Raw genomic sequence first — 16,088 nt, 5'->3', positions numbered from 1 at the left:
TTTTGCAAAAATGTTTGCCTTCCCAGCTGGAATCGATGCTGTTGACTTTAGCCGAATAGGATCAGGTTGCATTCATAAAGGGTTGCTTTGGTTCAGTTAATAGAAGACATTTTTTTAGTGTTGTCATGGTATGCAGGAATTACGTGGACCAACTCATTGTGTGGACCAAGTTATGCGATCTTACTTGATGTTTTAAAGGTGTTTGACAATGCAGAACAGACATACCAGATAAAAACAATCTCGGTTGAGTAATGCCTATTTTTGGGTCCTAAGCCTTTATTCTAGTCTATTACATACCATCATCAGCTAGTGCTTAGCCAGTGACATGGAATATGCTGACTATAAGCATAATATAATCCATTATTTTTTATGGTACTCCGTAAACCTTTACCTGTGTGAATCTCATAGAATATTTCGGGAAGGCCATAAAGGGTGGTGTCTGCTATCTCTTGATGTAACAACAACAACAAGATTACATTTGTATAGCGCCTTTCATGTCGGAAGAACGTCCCAAGGTGCTGGACAGTGTACAGCATTTCAGACCCAAGCTTGGGTCAAGTGTGAAAAGGGAGGAGAGGAGAAGGGGAGTGGCCGATGGCATGGTCGAAGAGGAGGGTCTTGAAGGAGGCAAATGAGGGGGCGAGGCGGAGTGACTGGGGGATGGAATTCCAGAGGTTGGGGGCAGAGTGGCTGAAGGCTCTCCCGCTAATGGTGGGGTGGGTGGATCAGGGGACATGGAGCAGGCCTGAGCCAGCTGAGCCGAGGGAATAGGTGGGTTGGTAGGAGGTTAGGAGGTCGCAGAGGTAGGATGGAGCGAGGCCATGGAGGGCTTTGCAGGTGAGGACCAGGATCTTGAACTGGATCCTCTGAAGGATAGGGAGCCATTGGAGTTGGGCGAGAGTGGGGGAGATGGGGTCACGGAGTTTGGTGCGAGAGAGGACACGGGCTGCAGAGTTCTGGATTATCTGCAGCCTGTGGAGGGAGGAGTTGGGAAGGCTGACAAGCAGAGCGTTTGCATAGTCGAGCCTGGAGATGATGAAGGCATGAACAAGAGTTTCAGCGGCCTGAGGGGTGAAGTAGTGGCGGAGTCGGGCGATCTTATGGAGGTGAGGGAAGGCAGAGTGGGTCATGGCTTGGATGTGGGGAAGAAAAGACAGTTGAGGGTCGAACAAGACACCTGGGTTCCTGACTGGCTTGGTGAGCTGTAGTGAGCAATCATGGAGGTTGATGCTGCCAGAGCCTGAGGTGCTGAGGCGCTGGTGCGAGCCAATCAGGAGGGGCTCAGTCTTGTTCACATACAACTGTAGGAAATTTGCCCTCATATCCAGGACTTGATGTCCGACAGGCAGTCTGTCAGGACAGCAGTGGTCCTGGAGTTGAGGGTGGAGGCAGAAAGATAGAGTTGAGTGTCATCCGCATACATATGGACTTTGACCCCATGTCTGCGGATGATGTTACCAAGGTGAAGCATGTAGATATTAAAGAGGAGGGGGCCAGGACAGAGCCCTGGGGGACGCCAGGCATGGCATTCCAGGGGCTGGAGGAGAAACCATTAGAGCCAAAAAAGTGGAGACGGTGAGATAGAAATCGAACCAGGCAAGGGCAGGTCTGTGAAGATTGAGTAAAGCAGGGAGGCGCTGTATGAGGATGGAGTAGTCAATAGTGTCGAAGGGGTAGACAGGTCGAGGAGGACAAAGAGGCAGAGGGAGCCCTGATTACAGATGTTCAGAATTTTCATTAGTGACTTTGTCCAGAGCTGTTTGGAGGGGTTCAAAGAGTGAATGGTGAGAAAGAAAGGAGCAGAGCTGGGACGCGACGACTCGTCCCAGTACCTTGGAGAGGAATGGGAGGTTAGAGATGGAGTAGCTGGAGAGAAGAGATGGGTCCAGTGTAGATTTTTTCAAGATGGGGGTGATGACGGCTGTTTTTTTACCAGGGGCCAGAAGGTGGAGTTGGGAGACAAGGAGAGAGGTGCGGATGGGATTGAGAGAGCAGGTGGTGGGTTTGAGTTTGCCAACAGTCGTGGTGAGGGAGGAGGGAGAGATAGGGTCGAAGGAGTATAGGGGGCGATGGGTGGGTCATGAGGGAGAGGTGATGTGGGGGTGGCTGTGGACGGGCCTGAGGTGGATGAAAGTATCCCCTCGATTTTAGATTTGATGTAGAAATGTAGAAACATGATGTAGAAATCATGTTACAGAATATACTAGTAGGATATAATCTTTGTATTTGATATAGAGTATTATGTCATCATGATGTCTCAAAGCGCTTCACAGGATTATACTGCGATATGTAGTCAGACCGTATTGGCAGTTGAACACGGCAGTCAATTTGCCCATAGCTAAGTCCCACTCACTACACAGCCATGAAGTAAATGACCAGTTTTATTTGGGGAATTGTGGTCAGGACACTGAGAGAAACTCCTTCTATTGTCAAATAGTGCCATGGGATCTTTAACATCCACCTGAGAAGGCAGACAGGACCTCCGTTTAACCTCTCATCGAAAGGATGGCACCACCAACAACGCAAGGCTCTCTGGGGATTGTATTTGAGTGTCAGCCTAGACTGAGTTCCAAGTTCCAAAATGGGACTTGAACCCACAATCTTCTGACTCAGAGCCAGGGTATATGGTGTTATATTCCATCCTATCTGATGGAATTGATAAATTGGTTGAGTTATATACAGTATCTCAAGGTTCTTTTCCATATAAATTGAGATAGTATTGCTGCTTCTTTGGCATGGGTTATGGTTCTCCCTTTTGCTAGCTTCCAAACTCTGTAAATTGTCTTGGCTTTACGGTGTTGGCAGATTTGCAGGAGACAATGTGGCAGCTTCCCAGGTACACATCAAGCTCTACCCTTCTGTTGGCTTCCAAATGGTCTAAAGTGCTTTGGCTTCACAGTGCTGGCAGATTTACAAGAGACAAAACTTAGCTAAACCCCAGTAATGGAGAATTTGGTGGCCGAAATGCAAAGATGGTAACTTTTTTTCCATTTTCCCCTGGGGTGAATGGATAGTTTAAAATGTCTGTTATAAAACATATACGGTACTTTCTGTACTTTCAGAACATGTTTTGGCTTCTTCCACTGCATAAATACACTTCCAAACAGTTCTTGTAGTCAAGCCCTTCGGTCTGTAAACCCTTTAACCGAGTGGAAATATGGTATAATTGGGTATACCTGCCTGAAAGAAAGTTTTGTTAACTTTTCAAGTGAAGTGCAGATACTTTACTCTCCGGTTTAACAAACAAACCAGGCTTCCATGTAAATTGCTTGCTATGTAAATAGAGGTGCTCTTGTCAGATTTTCTCGTATGTCTTACAATACCTAGTTGTTGCTTTAAAGCAACACCAAATTTGCCCAGAAGTCAGTTGCATATCGAATTCAAGACTGTCAGTAGCAAAGGAATTTAATATAAGAGGTTTTGCATTTGACTGGAATGAATGCTGAAGTAAAATGGCACTGATGGATTTGTTTATAGTTAAGTGGTTTATTTCTGCTCAGGAACTAGTGAATTCTATTAAACTTGACTAAACAAACAAATATTTGTAATTACAGTCATGAACATTATTTAGATCTTATTTCTCATTAAACAAAGGAAATTAATTTTATTTTAAATGGGTAGATATTCCATCTTAATCTATATTTACTCTACTGTTGCATCCAGAATTGAAAAAACTCTGAAATATAATCCTTAATTTTGAGGATGTCTTTCCACAAGCTTTTTTTTTAAGAATTCTGCACACACTGACATGCTAGATTAATAGAATAAATTTAGATCCAGGTAGAAATTTACTCTTCACATTTCTAAGATAGACAAATTCATAACCATTCTGAACTCAAGTTGAAGTTCCATCTTTCCTGAAACTGTTGGTATCCCTAATATAGCATAATATCCCTAATATAATATATCCCGAATATACCATTAAAAAGACCACTTACCGTTATAAATTCAAATAAATTCAAACACAGAAACAAAATGGGTTTTATTATTTTTCGTCACTAGTTTTACAGATGGAGATTCTGTAACATTTCACTTTATTTGAGATTCAACAAAGTGACTAGAGCACTAATCATGTGTATTCATACTGCTTATCAGATTGTAATCTCTGATCCTTCACATTTAGTAAGTGCCAGTGTACTTTAATTGCATTTTCCAGATTGCGTTTCAATAGTCATCTTAAGGGATTCATCCTTCTCTCCTGCCCACCTCATCTGGGTAACTTCACCTTCTATTCTTGCATCATTGTGATTGAGAATACAACAATTTACATCTATATGGTGCCTTTCATGTGAGGAGGAAGTCTCATAGCGCTTCACACAACTACTGAGGTTTGGGATCCTATCAAAATTATGTTCTATAATAGAACTGCTGTCTCCGCAGAAGGCAAACAGGGAGCAGTATGGAGACTGAACTATCCTAGATTCCCATTCCTTGGGTTGTACAAAATAAGTTCCTCAAATGCACCTTACTAAAGTCAGCTAAAGTGGTGGGTCCTAGTCCACTGATTCTAAACCTAAAGCACACTTTCTTTCACAATATCTTGCAGCTAAATGCGTGCCATAACTAGTCCTGAAGAGCCATTAGACACGCTGCATAAAATGTCTTTGGCACCCCTCAGGCTTCTTAAGAGGTATCATGTGCATTCTGTTACTGTGGAACTTTTTGTTGTCTTGTTTTCATTTATCCAATTGAGTGACAATTGTGCATTATATAAAAACTCATAACCTGCCAGCTTAATAAATATTTTTATTGGAATTTCAACCAAATTGGATAATTGCTCCTTTATTAAGAATACAATTCACTACCTCATGCTCTTGTGTAACATACGTTTATCTGGCAACAGAATTAGAAAAGTAAAGTCCCCATTCTACCAGCCTGTTATTGAACCTGAGCACTTTAGATTTAACTTTAATCGGCTTCATTTAGTTTACTTTGAGAACTTGCAGAATAAGTGAACATGAAGGATAAATCCGAATTCAATTCATATAGTACTAATAGAAAAAAGGGCTACACTGCGAGGATATCTGCTTCATGTTCTTGCTTCTAATTGATTAAACAATATTTGAACAATGCTTTTATAAATGTGCATATCACTTACTATAGAGGATGGTAAACGTAAGTCACATGTGGGTATTGAATACCAGGCTGTCTACAGATGTAGAAAGCACAATTTCTTATTTAGTTTCTTTAGATTTGTTGCTGATTAAATTCAAACTGAACAGCAGTTGACTATATAAAAAGTAAGAATGATCGGTTGACAAATATCAGAAAGTGTCTGGACTATAATGACTGTATCAATCACATTTATCTTGTATCATCAGGTTGTTGAAATGTATTGATGGGATTTGTGGTCCACAAAAGTACATTATTAATCCAATTGTAAACACAGTTCAAAAACAGACTGCAAAGCCATTTCCTATTTAAAAATTTTCAGTTTCTAAAGATTGTATTTGCAGCACATTGAATGAAATTCAGTAACTGTGATTTTACAACCCACCTTATAGCAAGATATGTTACTGTCTGTCTTACTGATGTGCTGAGTTAAAAGTTGCAAAACTAATAATGTGAAAGAGTTATAAAGTAATATTGAAACTTTTAACACATGGTGTGACAACAGAGTTGTCCTTGGATGGGGTGGAGAGGGGGAGCAGGATTCTTTGCTCAGTTTACTAAAAGTGTGAGTAACAATACATTATTTCAGACGTAGGCCGGTTAGATTGTACATTATATGGAAGCATTACTTACTTGATGTGTACAGTTAATTTGGGGGTGTAATGTATGTAAATAACTACTGATGTGAGACTGAGTTTACTGTAATACAATTTTATTTTTAAAGCCATATCTTTTTACAATGATCTGAAATGTGTGCAGTTCAATAAGTCAGTGTTTACATGAACACGTCAGTCTTACTATCTTTTGTTTGTTTCTCTTGTGGTTCTCCAGCCACCATTTCCTGCCAGAGCTAGGCCCAGAAATACTGAATGGTGGTCGAGTTCAACTCGTGGTAAGAACTTCCTTCTAGCTTTAAATATTCATAGTTCTATACTCCATAGATTCTGACACTGTGTTGATTTTCATATAACATTGCTTGTTATTTGTAGAAACAATTTGCAAGTTGTTTCCTGGTAGATTGTTATCAAAAGGTGTGTTCATGTACAGTGATTGCTTATTAATGTTATTTTATGTATAACAGTGTATGTATGTCATTGAATGTATGAAGTATGTATGTATTATCACTCTATGAATGAATATGTTAATTACTTTATGCTTTTGATATGGATCTTCTAGGAGGTTTCCAGGCAGACTACACTCATTGGTTAATTTTAGGGTGTTGTGGATAAAAAGTTTAATAGAGTTTATAGAAAATAAATCTAAGCTAATTTGGTGTTGGTCACTGTGAAACGCTAATGAAAATAGCATGCTGCATTACTAACAATTAAGGCATGCTAATGAGATGAGATTAGCATTTTTCACTTAAATAAGATTTCATGATATGTTTCAAGAATATACAGGACTCGTGGAGTCCTGTAGCTCAGTGGTTAGAGCACTCGCTTTGCAAGCAAGAGACCTGAGTTCAATTCCAGGCAGAGGGCGAAACCTTGGGCAAGTTTCCTTAATCCACACGCCCAATAATAATCCCTCCAAAAATCCAAAACAATAATAAATTGGTCATTTTCAATCCATGACTGTTTGTGGGACATTGCTGTGCGCAATTGGCTGCCGCGTTCGCCCACAAATATGCAGTCAATTCACTTTACAGCGTGTTCTGTGAAGCGCTTTGGGACGTCCTCCCGATGTGAAAAGCGCTATATCAAATGCAAGGATTATTATTATTGTTATTATAAGTTTTGTTTTGTTTCCATTAGGCAAGTCCTGTAGGTAGAGAAGAACCGGATTTAGAGGTTGGATCTGTGAGCAGTGGTAGCAGTATAATTCAATTAGGTGATGGATTAAATCAGAGTCGCTTGAACTCAACAGGATCGGCAAGTAAGTTCAGGTTCTGTATGTGTTTCTTTTCTAAATTGTAATGTTCATCCCTAAATGACTGAAATATTAGAGAATGAAATAACAATAAACCTGCAAGCTGTCAATTATAAACTAAATAATTTTCAATAACTTCTGTGAAGGTAGGGTGGTTATGGGTGATTCCATGACATGCAACAGGAAGAGGGATGAAAAACAACATTGAGTTTATACAAAGTTATGCCAGACCAGCGACATACTGAATGAGGTCTGTTGATAGAAAAATGATTTAACTGAGAAATTATACACTTGATTTTACAAATTCCTAAAAGTCTTGTGTATACTAAAATAAAGTCATTTAGACCTTTCTTTAAACATCTGCGCTGATGTATTTTATTCAAACTTTTTAAAAAGGAAAAGGAAATAAATCATGTGCAACTCATTCAGACATACAGTTTGAGTGGACCTATGCTCAACTATACAGAAATGTGTGTGTGTGTGTGTGTATACCACAATGTAGCTGTCTGGGTGAAGGCTACCAACATAGATAGTAAGTACATTCAAAAGAATAGTGCCTGGAGCTGGACTGATGAATGATGAAGGATAAAAGTGTGCATTACAATGGACTCCATTTACTGTCATCCTTGTTTATACTAGCTTCTCCTGATGCAATTTGAATCTTTAACCCATGTTCGGAATTCCAAATTGAGCAAAGTTGCATTGTTTATATTGGATACTCTCAGCGGGGCAGCTATGCGGTCATCTTAAACCACTGGATGCTATCTGATGGGCATATTTCTCTTGATCTATATTGAGGATACACAACTCTTCAGCACCAGCAATGGTGCCATGATCTGTAACTCTCATCCAAAACCTCTTTACCTTGCTAATTTTTACTCCCATCTTCAAAACTTTCTGAACTCTCCTCTCTTTGACCGAGCTTTTGGTCACCATCTTTAAAACTATTATCTTCCTGCTCGATGTCATATCTTTTGGAAGTGAAGAATTTTCATCATTTATATTGATATTTTGTTAATTCAAAAAAAAACTACCAATCAGTTACTAATGATTATTTTCTTGAGATTTATTGCCATCAACCCATACATGCATACATATTTATGTATATTACGTTTTATTCCTACAGATCAGCTCTCTAGCACTAAGATGACCCTTTTAATGCTTCACCTTTTTTAAGGATCTTGTGTCAAATGCCACTTCCTGATCAGACAGTGTGCAGGTCACCTGGTCCTAATCTTCTTCCAGTGCCAGAGGCAAACAAGAGCAGATCCCGTTAACTTGAATGCCGTTTTTTCACTCTATGTGGCACGTCCTACCCTCTGTGATACAGTGTATTGTTCCACCTCACTACCTGCATATCCATCATTTGCAAAATGAATTGCAACATAGTTCGCAATTTTGAGAGGAAAAGTATTCTTGTGGCATACAACATTTGAATTTAAAACTGTGGTACCCCATAACTGATTGTTTTCATGTGTAATAGTCTAAACAAAAAGCATAATTCAAACATGATTCATTTTCAAGACATTTCCCTTTTTCATACATTGTAAACCGCACAGCTTATAAGAAAATCAAAGTGGAAAGTCAGTTACTAACCAGGACACACCACTGATTTGCACTATTCACCCTTAAGATCCTGGTTAGCTCACTGTATGTTGCTGTCTGCATTCACAGAAAGCCTGAGGCATTTCATTACTGTTGTACTGCATTGTTCACACCATAATACCAATTTACATGGGAAAAAGACAAAATAACTTTAAAATAATTACTTTCTGCATTTGTTTTACATTGAATGGGAAATCTCATTCTATAGATGTATCAAAAGATTTGCTACACAGAACAAACAGAGCAGACTAGCAGATGTATTGGAAATAAACTTTAATTCCTATGTGAAGGGCAAGGAGACACTTTAATTCACAGGAATTGCTTGCAATAACCAGGCTATTGATCAGTCACATTTGACCAATTGTACAGATGCTTGGTAAAATCTCTTGTAACATTTACTATTTCATAGATGTTAGGACTTAATTTGCAATGATAGCGGGGACATCGTTTGACTGGTTAAACACAGACCAACCTCCTTTAATTCACTGTTTGATGGTTAGAACATCTTAGTCATAGTTTTAATGCAGCAATGTGTAATTATAATTGAGTTGCAGTGGCGTCAGAAATCAGATCCTATATATGAAGCCAGGAACATGATTTATTTAAAGTATCGTATAAAAATACAAGAGAAGCCTTTTTATCGAGTTTAAAAGAAAATCAAAGTGGAACTTCAGTTACTAACCAGGAGAGAGTCCATATGGCAGGTAATTGAGGTTCCAATCTTTTTTAAAAAATTATATATATATTATATATATGATATATAAATAATGTCACATGTCAAGCTTTCAATGCATGACTTCAAGATTTGTTGTGACAGGAAATAAAGGTTTTGACCTGCAAGTTATTAAGTGGTTATTTTGGCAATGCAAGCAGTATAACCTCCTCAATATATAAGGAGTGCTTCAGATCCATTTTATAGTTATTCTACTTTGAGTTTGTCTTCTTTTTCCCTGAATTGGGTATCGTGAAAAATGCAGCTGTAAATGTTTGAAGAGGTCATTCTGCGGACACACAAAAAAAAGGCTAAGGCATGACAGGAAATGGCAAGAGATCCATTTGAAATGAAAGCTGCCCTTCTGACAGGATTTTGCTTAAGGTCTAGCATGACAAAGATACTACACAAGGAGAAGGGCACAGGCCATCTCAATGGCGAGATTAAACAGGCAGCACAAAATAGGATAATCTGATTTGAGGTACTATAGTAGAGTGTCTGCTTTGACTTTTTTGTTTAGTCCTGACAAATTGTTTTTTCATGTTGATTGAAATAAAATCAGTGGAAAAGACAAAGTGTTCCTTGTTTGAACAATTGTGGAATTTAGAGGATGCTACTTATTGCTCTGATAGTTTTGAGTGGTGTGATTTGTTGTTAAATTGATCACCAAATGCTTGTGGCAGTGTTGATAGGTACAACCAATACATCCGAAAACAACGGCTGCTTTCATTACTGTAATGTTGATGTGGTTTAAAGCTATGTTCATTAAATATGTTGTATCTGCAAAGTCAAGGTTGTTTGGTAGCAACAGTCTCTAAAAGCATCACTTGTATTTCATGTGTGTTCTTTTATTGTGTGGACCCTGGCAAATGACATAACTGATGGTATATCTTTCACATTGCAGTGGGAGCACACTGTAGACTACCACCAGTTATGGACTCATTTTTGAGCACCATCAAAATTTGAACTATAAATTTACTTAACAGTGCTGAGTGTTTAATGTATCAATCTGCAATACTATGTACATTCTTCAAATCTACCAGCGAGATCCATGCTTTAATACCAGAATATGCTTTTGAGATACTGATTTAAGTGTTGGAATAACTTGAAACACTGAAGATATTATCAGCAAAAATAAATGGTTTGAAGTGCTGTAATTCTTAAGCAATGATCAAATATTTCCTGTATAACAGTATATTTTTAATCTCTCCTAAGAAGAAGTTTCCAAACAATTGAAGACTGGCTCTGCACCTGCAAAGAGGGAGCCCATATCCCTTCGGAACAACCCAGTGAACCTGAGTACAGGTTGGGGAAGTGGGAAGAAGCGAGGGAGACCACTCTAATTACTTTGGCCGGATTGTATATAGCAGTGAAATATCAATAGACTAGTTAGTGATTACAAATATTGTGGCAAAGAGGTCAGGAATCATAGCCTGTTTATGCAGCTTGCCATACATAGGAATTTAAAATCCCTTTGCAGTAAAATGAAACAAACAATTGTTCGACGAGATTACTTGATCTATTGAAAATGATACTAATTGTAATATGAACATAAAGGAAATATTTCAAAAACTATGCCTGGAAAAAAATCACTGACCCACAAAATACTGGTCACCTCACAAAGTAAATGCATGGATGTCGGTAGAATAAAGCAACTCCAGTAGCAAAATAAGTGCTAACACCTCATCACATGGCACCCAGTACCATCACACTCAGCAGAATAGTGATGTGGAATGGGAAGCCTGCTCTACATCACTTTGAATTGTACTTTGGCAGATGGACAGAAATTGGGTGTTACTAAATCGGCTCTTTAATGACATTAAATATGAACCATTCGAAGATCTCCTTTGGAGTGAGCCCAGTGTAAGCCATTGGGTTTCTACTGCAGTGGAGATGAATCACATGATTTAGAAGCCACATTCTCCAGGTGAAGTCCAGAGTGGAGAGTCCAGAGTCCTCAGTCCCTGTTTGTACTGCACATTTTGCAGGTAATTGCCCAGTGATTTGTAACCAAAATCTTTTCAATTATTTTCTACTGTCATTTACTCATTTAGACATGAACAAATGTATATTTCTGGGTGTATTTCACCCAAGTTAAATAATTATCAGATCTTCTCATGAGGGAAATAAATCCACAATGCAATGTTAACAATAAACTAGCCTTGATTTATTAGATGCCATTTAACTTAGCAATCAACATGGTTTATATACATAGAAATAAACTTATTGAAAATTGCTTTAATTAAACAAAGTCAATTTATTTGGTATGTAATCCTAGCCAACCTTGTAGGATTTTTACTGATTATTTCCTTTTATATTTATTTTTGATTGAAGACCAGGTAGACAAGACCACAATGTTCTTTCCTGGTGCTGTATGTTCCTATTTTGTGCAGATGAGTTCCAGTTCAAGCAAAACTGTGAATGGATGTTATGGAACTTAAATAGTAACTAAAATTACAACTATTTTCTGGAGTAAATGCTACTTTTGTCTTCCCCTTTAATCAGAATTGCCTTCAAGATAATGAACTCAATTGAATGTTTTTGTGAATTTAATGCTGGCAAATTAGTTTAACAAAATGTATATTTCTAAGACTTTGATCTGCAAATGTGCTTAGCAATGCTACAATAAGTAATCTTGTATGATTTTATTTGTGCTATTCTGTACTGTATTACATTATATTGTTTAGTTAAGTACATCATCAATAAAAAAAACTGAAATCACGAAATCATCATAACTGTCATTCTAAATGGAGAAACAAGGCGTTATCAAAAACACAAGACTCCTATATTCCAGATTTCTCCAATTTTAGCAACAATATAATGTAGTAGTTGTGCTCAAGCAGAAGTGGAACTGGGAAGAAATTCCACCTGGATCTAGTTTTACTCAGATTTATGTAGCATTTCACAACATCCAGAATTAGGCAAATTCTTAAATACAGCCTTAATTTAGAATTTGTTTTGGTAAAGATCTTTTAGGAAGTACAGAAGAACTACAGAAAACTGGCTTCAGAGTTAAGACTGAATTCAACAGTTTGTCAAATTTTTCATGTATCTGAAATACTATAGAAATAGAGTAAATCAGGACCCAGGTGGAATGTCTTCCCAAATGTGTTAAGAGACTGTCAATGGACGAATTATCTGTTTACCTCAGAACCAGTGTTAAAATCTTTAGCAAAAAAAGCCTATTTAGCTTGTCAAAGCTTTGTTAAAGACATTTAAGAAGGAACTCTTTCTACATTTCACAGCTGAAAAAGCTCATGAAAATTTGATTATTTAACCCATGGTCAGTCATGCAGTTAGTGAAACTTATTTGCAGTACACACCATCTGGTACAGGTGTTAATATTAATTGCTGACATAATTCATATTCCTCCTATGCTGCGTGGTGCACCTCTGCTTTATTGAATTTTCCTTGTTCTGCAAAGAGAATAATAGATGCCACAATCTTAAGCACAGCACCATTTGGATATGGTATTGCACTGTTCCACTGCCCTCACACAACTGCAGTGTTGTCATTATATCTACTGTGGTGTGCTTGTACAACACATTCAGTGTGTAGAGGTATATATGTGTCAATTCATAGAATATCACAATTCAGTTATAGTTTTCTACGCTTTTAGTAACCTCCCCATTTTACACCTGCTAAGGTTTCCCTTCTGAACAAGTCCACCATGGCCTCCTCATATGGGGTCATGGAATACACACTTTGAACTCTGCACAGATGTATTCACAGACTTTCTAAATTTGGTACAGCTCAAGTAGTTCGAGATGTTTCAGAAACAGAGCACTCATTATTGTGGATGCAGTTTCATTGGCTTCTATATGTTCATTCATGCAAACAAAATCAAGTTCCTGACAAGCAACGTTGAGGAATGTGAGCACTGAAGTCATAGCATTAGGGTTCTGTTAAAAAAGGTTTGTTCTCAATGTTTACAAGTAGGAGTAAATATCGGGTGATCCCAATGGCTTACTAAAAGTTAGATAAAGACGCATCTGGTGTAGGGTTTGGTCACGCAGATCAAAACCTTACAAGTATGAATCTAAGGCCGCTGGGTTTGCTGATCTCGTTCTACCCCCCGAGCTGCAATCCTCTGTGTTTCGCTGGGTTGGGAGGGGGAAATTCAGCAAGGATTCTCTCTCCTTATCTCCACTATTAACCCTCTGCTGGAAAGGGCATGTACGGGTGGACATTGAGCTCGGTTGTGCCCTCTACCCCTACCGCCAAGTAGCCTGGAGTCTGTCAAGGCTTCCACATGTAGATTATCCACTTGGCCTAGAGACTTCAGGCTGCTCGGAGCCCAACTAACTCAATCCCAGCTAATGTCTGTGCCCTCGAGAAAGGAAAATGGGATGAAATTGACAAGCAAGAAAATATCAAGCTGCCCAGGTTCGAAAAATAAGCTCTCTGCTTCAGGCGATCAGTGAGTTCCACAAAATGGAATGAAGGGCTTCGAGTTAAAAGAACATAAGATACTATTGTATATTAAATGTGTGTAAAAAAAAAACTCAGCATTGGGACTGGCATTCAGTGGTAATATTCATTTGCAATGTTCCATTTGTAGTTTTATAACAAGGACAACTAAATGAAAATGTGAATATTATGTCAAACTAGATGTTTTCTTGTTTTATGTATAAGATCTCCCATCGATATACAGTCATACGAAGCTTGGAATATGTTCCCTGCTCTTGTAACGCTGTCCATCCTATCTGCAAATGGTGAGGTTAAAATACGAAGTTGGAAGAAACAGCGGAAAATACGTGTAGAATATTCGCTTATGAATGGAAAAGAACATGTTGCTAAAAATCATGAGCTTATAGAGGGGATTGAGATACTTGCAGTGGGGGGTGAAAAAATGGACTGTGAAAGGCCATAACAAGGGAAGAGGATTTCTAGGAGATCATAATCCGAGAGAACGAATCTTATTTTATATCTGGTAACCCCAACATCACTTGTTTTAGATCACAAATAAAATCCCGTTGTTTGATCGGAGCCTTTTGTCCACTTGCAGTTTGTAAATGTTGCTCAGGTTTTACATGATGTGGCAGGAGAGGGGGAGGCAAACAATAACCCTTAATGCCTGAGTTTCTCAGCTGCACCACATCATATGACAGGAAGGGCCATTGATACAAATGCAGGAATTGGTTCATTGCCATCGTCGGGGGGGGGGAACCTCCCAAAAGCAGGACAGATTCGGATTATCTTTCACGGTTGAACTGCGGACTGAAGAGTTCCTATAACAGTGCATCAAGTGGTCCTCTTAACGTTCCGGCGACGCAGCGAATTAAACACAACACACTCCCGAATTGCACCCCTTTTTTTTTATTGTCTGTGTTGCATCTACTTGTGGGTATTATGTAATCTAAACCTCGTACATAATCCAAACAAATTCCTGGCACAGTCCTGATGTGTCAACATCTTTGCCAAGTCTCGGTTTGTTCCTGACACAGACAGGACTGGATTAGAACAGAACTGCTGTGCAACTCGTCTGGTGAGAAAGTGACTTGTTGATTTACACGTCTCAAGCCATGTAACGTGAGAATACGATCAAAGTGGTTTACGATTAAATATTGGTTGCGGGTGGATGTACTCTGGTGTGTGTTGCCCGTTTTATCTATTTCTCTCGATCTGATTTATATTGCTCTGAGCCAAAAAAAATAATCCTCCTCGTGATCATCCGAAAGCAACCATCGATTGATTGCATGCAACACCACTAAACAAAAATCCCAACGTCGATTTACTGGCAAAATGCACCGAAATGCACGTGAAAAAATAATAATAATAATAATAATAATAAAGCGACCGTGGAGATGAACATTGATCTCGATCCATCGAGCTATTGCTGGAGAACGCTACCTCGCTCATGAACACATTGGGACCCCGAACGTTAAACAAATAAAACGCCAGGAAAGTCCACCAGAGACGGTCAAAGCTCAGGCCAAAGTGTTCGCGCACAAAGCACACAGTCACTACACTTGACGGTAAATCCCGTGAGCGCCACGAGACGACACCCCGACGTGAAAGGTACACCAAGTGCGTGGTCGTCGTTAACAGCTTGAGCTTCGGGGAAGATCTCATGATATGTTGCATCAATAAAAACCAGCAAAGCGATTTGTGTCTTATACGCTCACTGTGTGCGTTGGCATCAGCGCCGGTTAATGGAGCCACTGATGGCGAGTTAGAGAGCATTGCAACAACAATCTTCAACCCTAGAAATGGTTTAGGAATTCACAGTGGGCATCAGCAAAGTAGATTTAGACTGCGCTGATCAGAAGGCTACACAAGAAATGTCGTGCACTTTTCTCTGGAGGTTTTTTTTGAGTTTCTTTCCTTTTTTTTTGTTTTAACTTGTCCAATGTGCTTATCTCACTAGACATCCAGTCGGACTGCCAAGACTCGTTCTCTCATATTCGCTGTTTTATGTCAAATATGAAGTTGTTATTAAGCCTCATTACAAACGCATTTAAATGCAAAGACGTTAACACACGGCCTCACTTTTTTTTCCCCAGTAAAAGGGGTCTCAAATTCTTTACGTGGTTTCATCTAAAGGAGTATGTAAATGGATTATATTCATGTGATCAATATGTGTTTCGGAGGAACACATCTCCACTTACATCCCATTTAGGTTTTAACTAGACACAGATTTTTTTTCACAAAAAAACCCTGAACATAATTCCAACACGAACACTCACTCACACAAAACGTTAGCCAAATGGATTGTTCTTTTTTTTCTGCGTACGAAAAAAAAACTATTCAGAGTTTTGAACGGTGATTATTCCAGTAAACGGGGTAC

General features: G+C 38.9%; 1 protein-coding gene across 1 annotated transcript in view; it reads left to right on the top strand.

Annotated features, from left to right (window-relative positions):
* The window catches only part of lrriq1 (leucine-rich repeats and IQ motif containing 1), a 76,339-nt gene extending 64,323 nt beyond the window's left edge, over positions 1-12,016 (top strand). Inside the window, exons 24-26 of the mRNA XM_042335681.1 lie at positions 5,944-6,004; positions 6,867-6,987; positions 10,514-12,016. Of these exons, the coding sequence (XP_042191615.1) occupies positions 5,944-6,004; positions 6,867-6,987; positions 10,514-10,641 (310 nt within the window). The 3' untranslated portion in view covers positions 10,642-12,016. The remainder of the gene's footprint in view (positions 1-5,943; positions 6,005-6,866; positions 6,988-10,513) is intronic.
* Positions 12,017-16,088: the final 4,072 nt, after the last annotated feature.

The sequence above is a fragment of the Callorhinchus milii genome, unplaced genomic scaffold (genome assembly GCF_018977255.1).
Source record: "Callorhinchus milii isolate IMCB2004 unplaced genomic scaffold, IMCB_Cmil_1.0 Scaffold5, whole genome shotgun sequence".
NCBI lineage: Eukaryota > Metazoa > Chordata > Chondrichthyes > Chimaeriformes > Callorhinchidae > Callorhinchus > Callorhinchus milii.
This window is presented reverse-complemented; position numbering and strand designations above follow the sequence as displayed.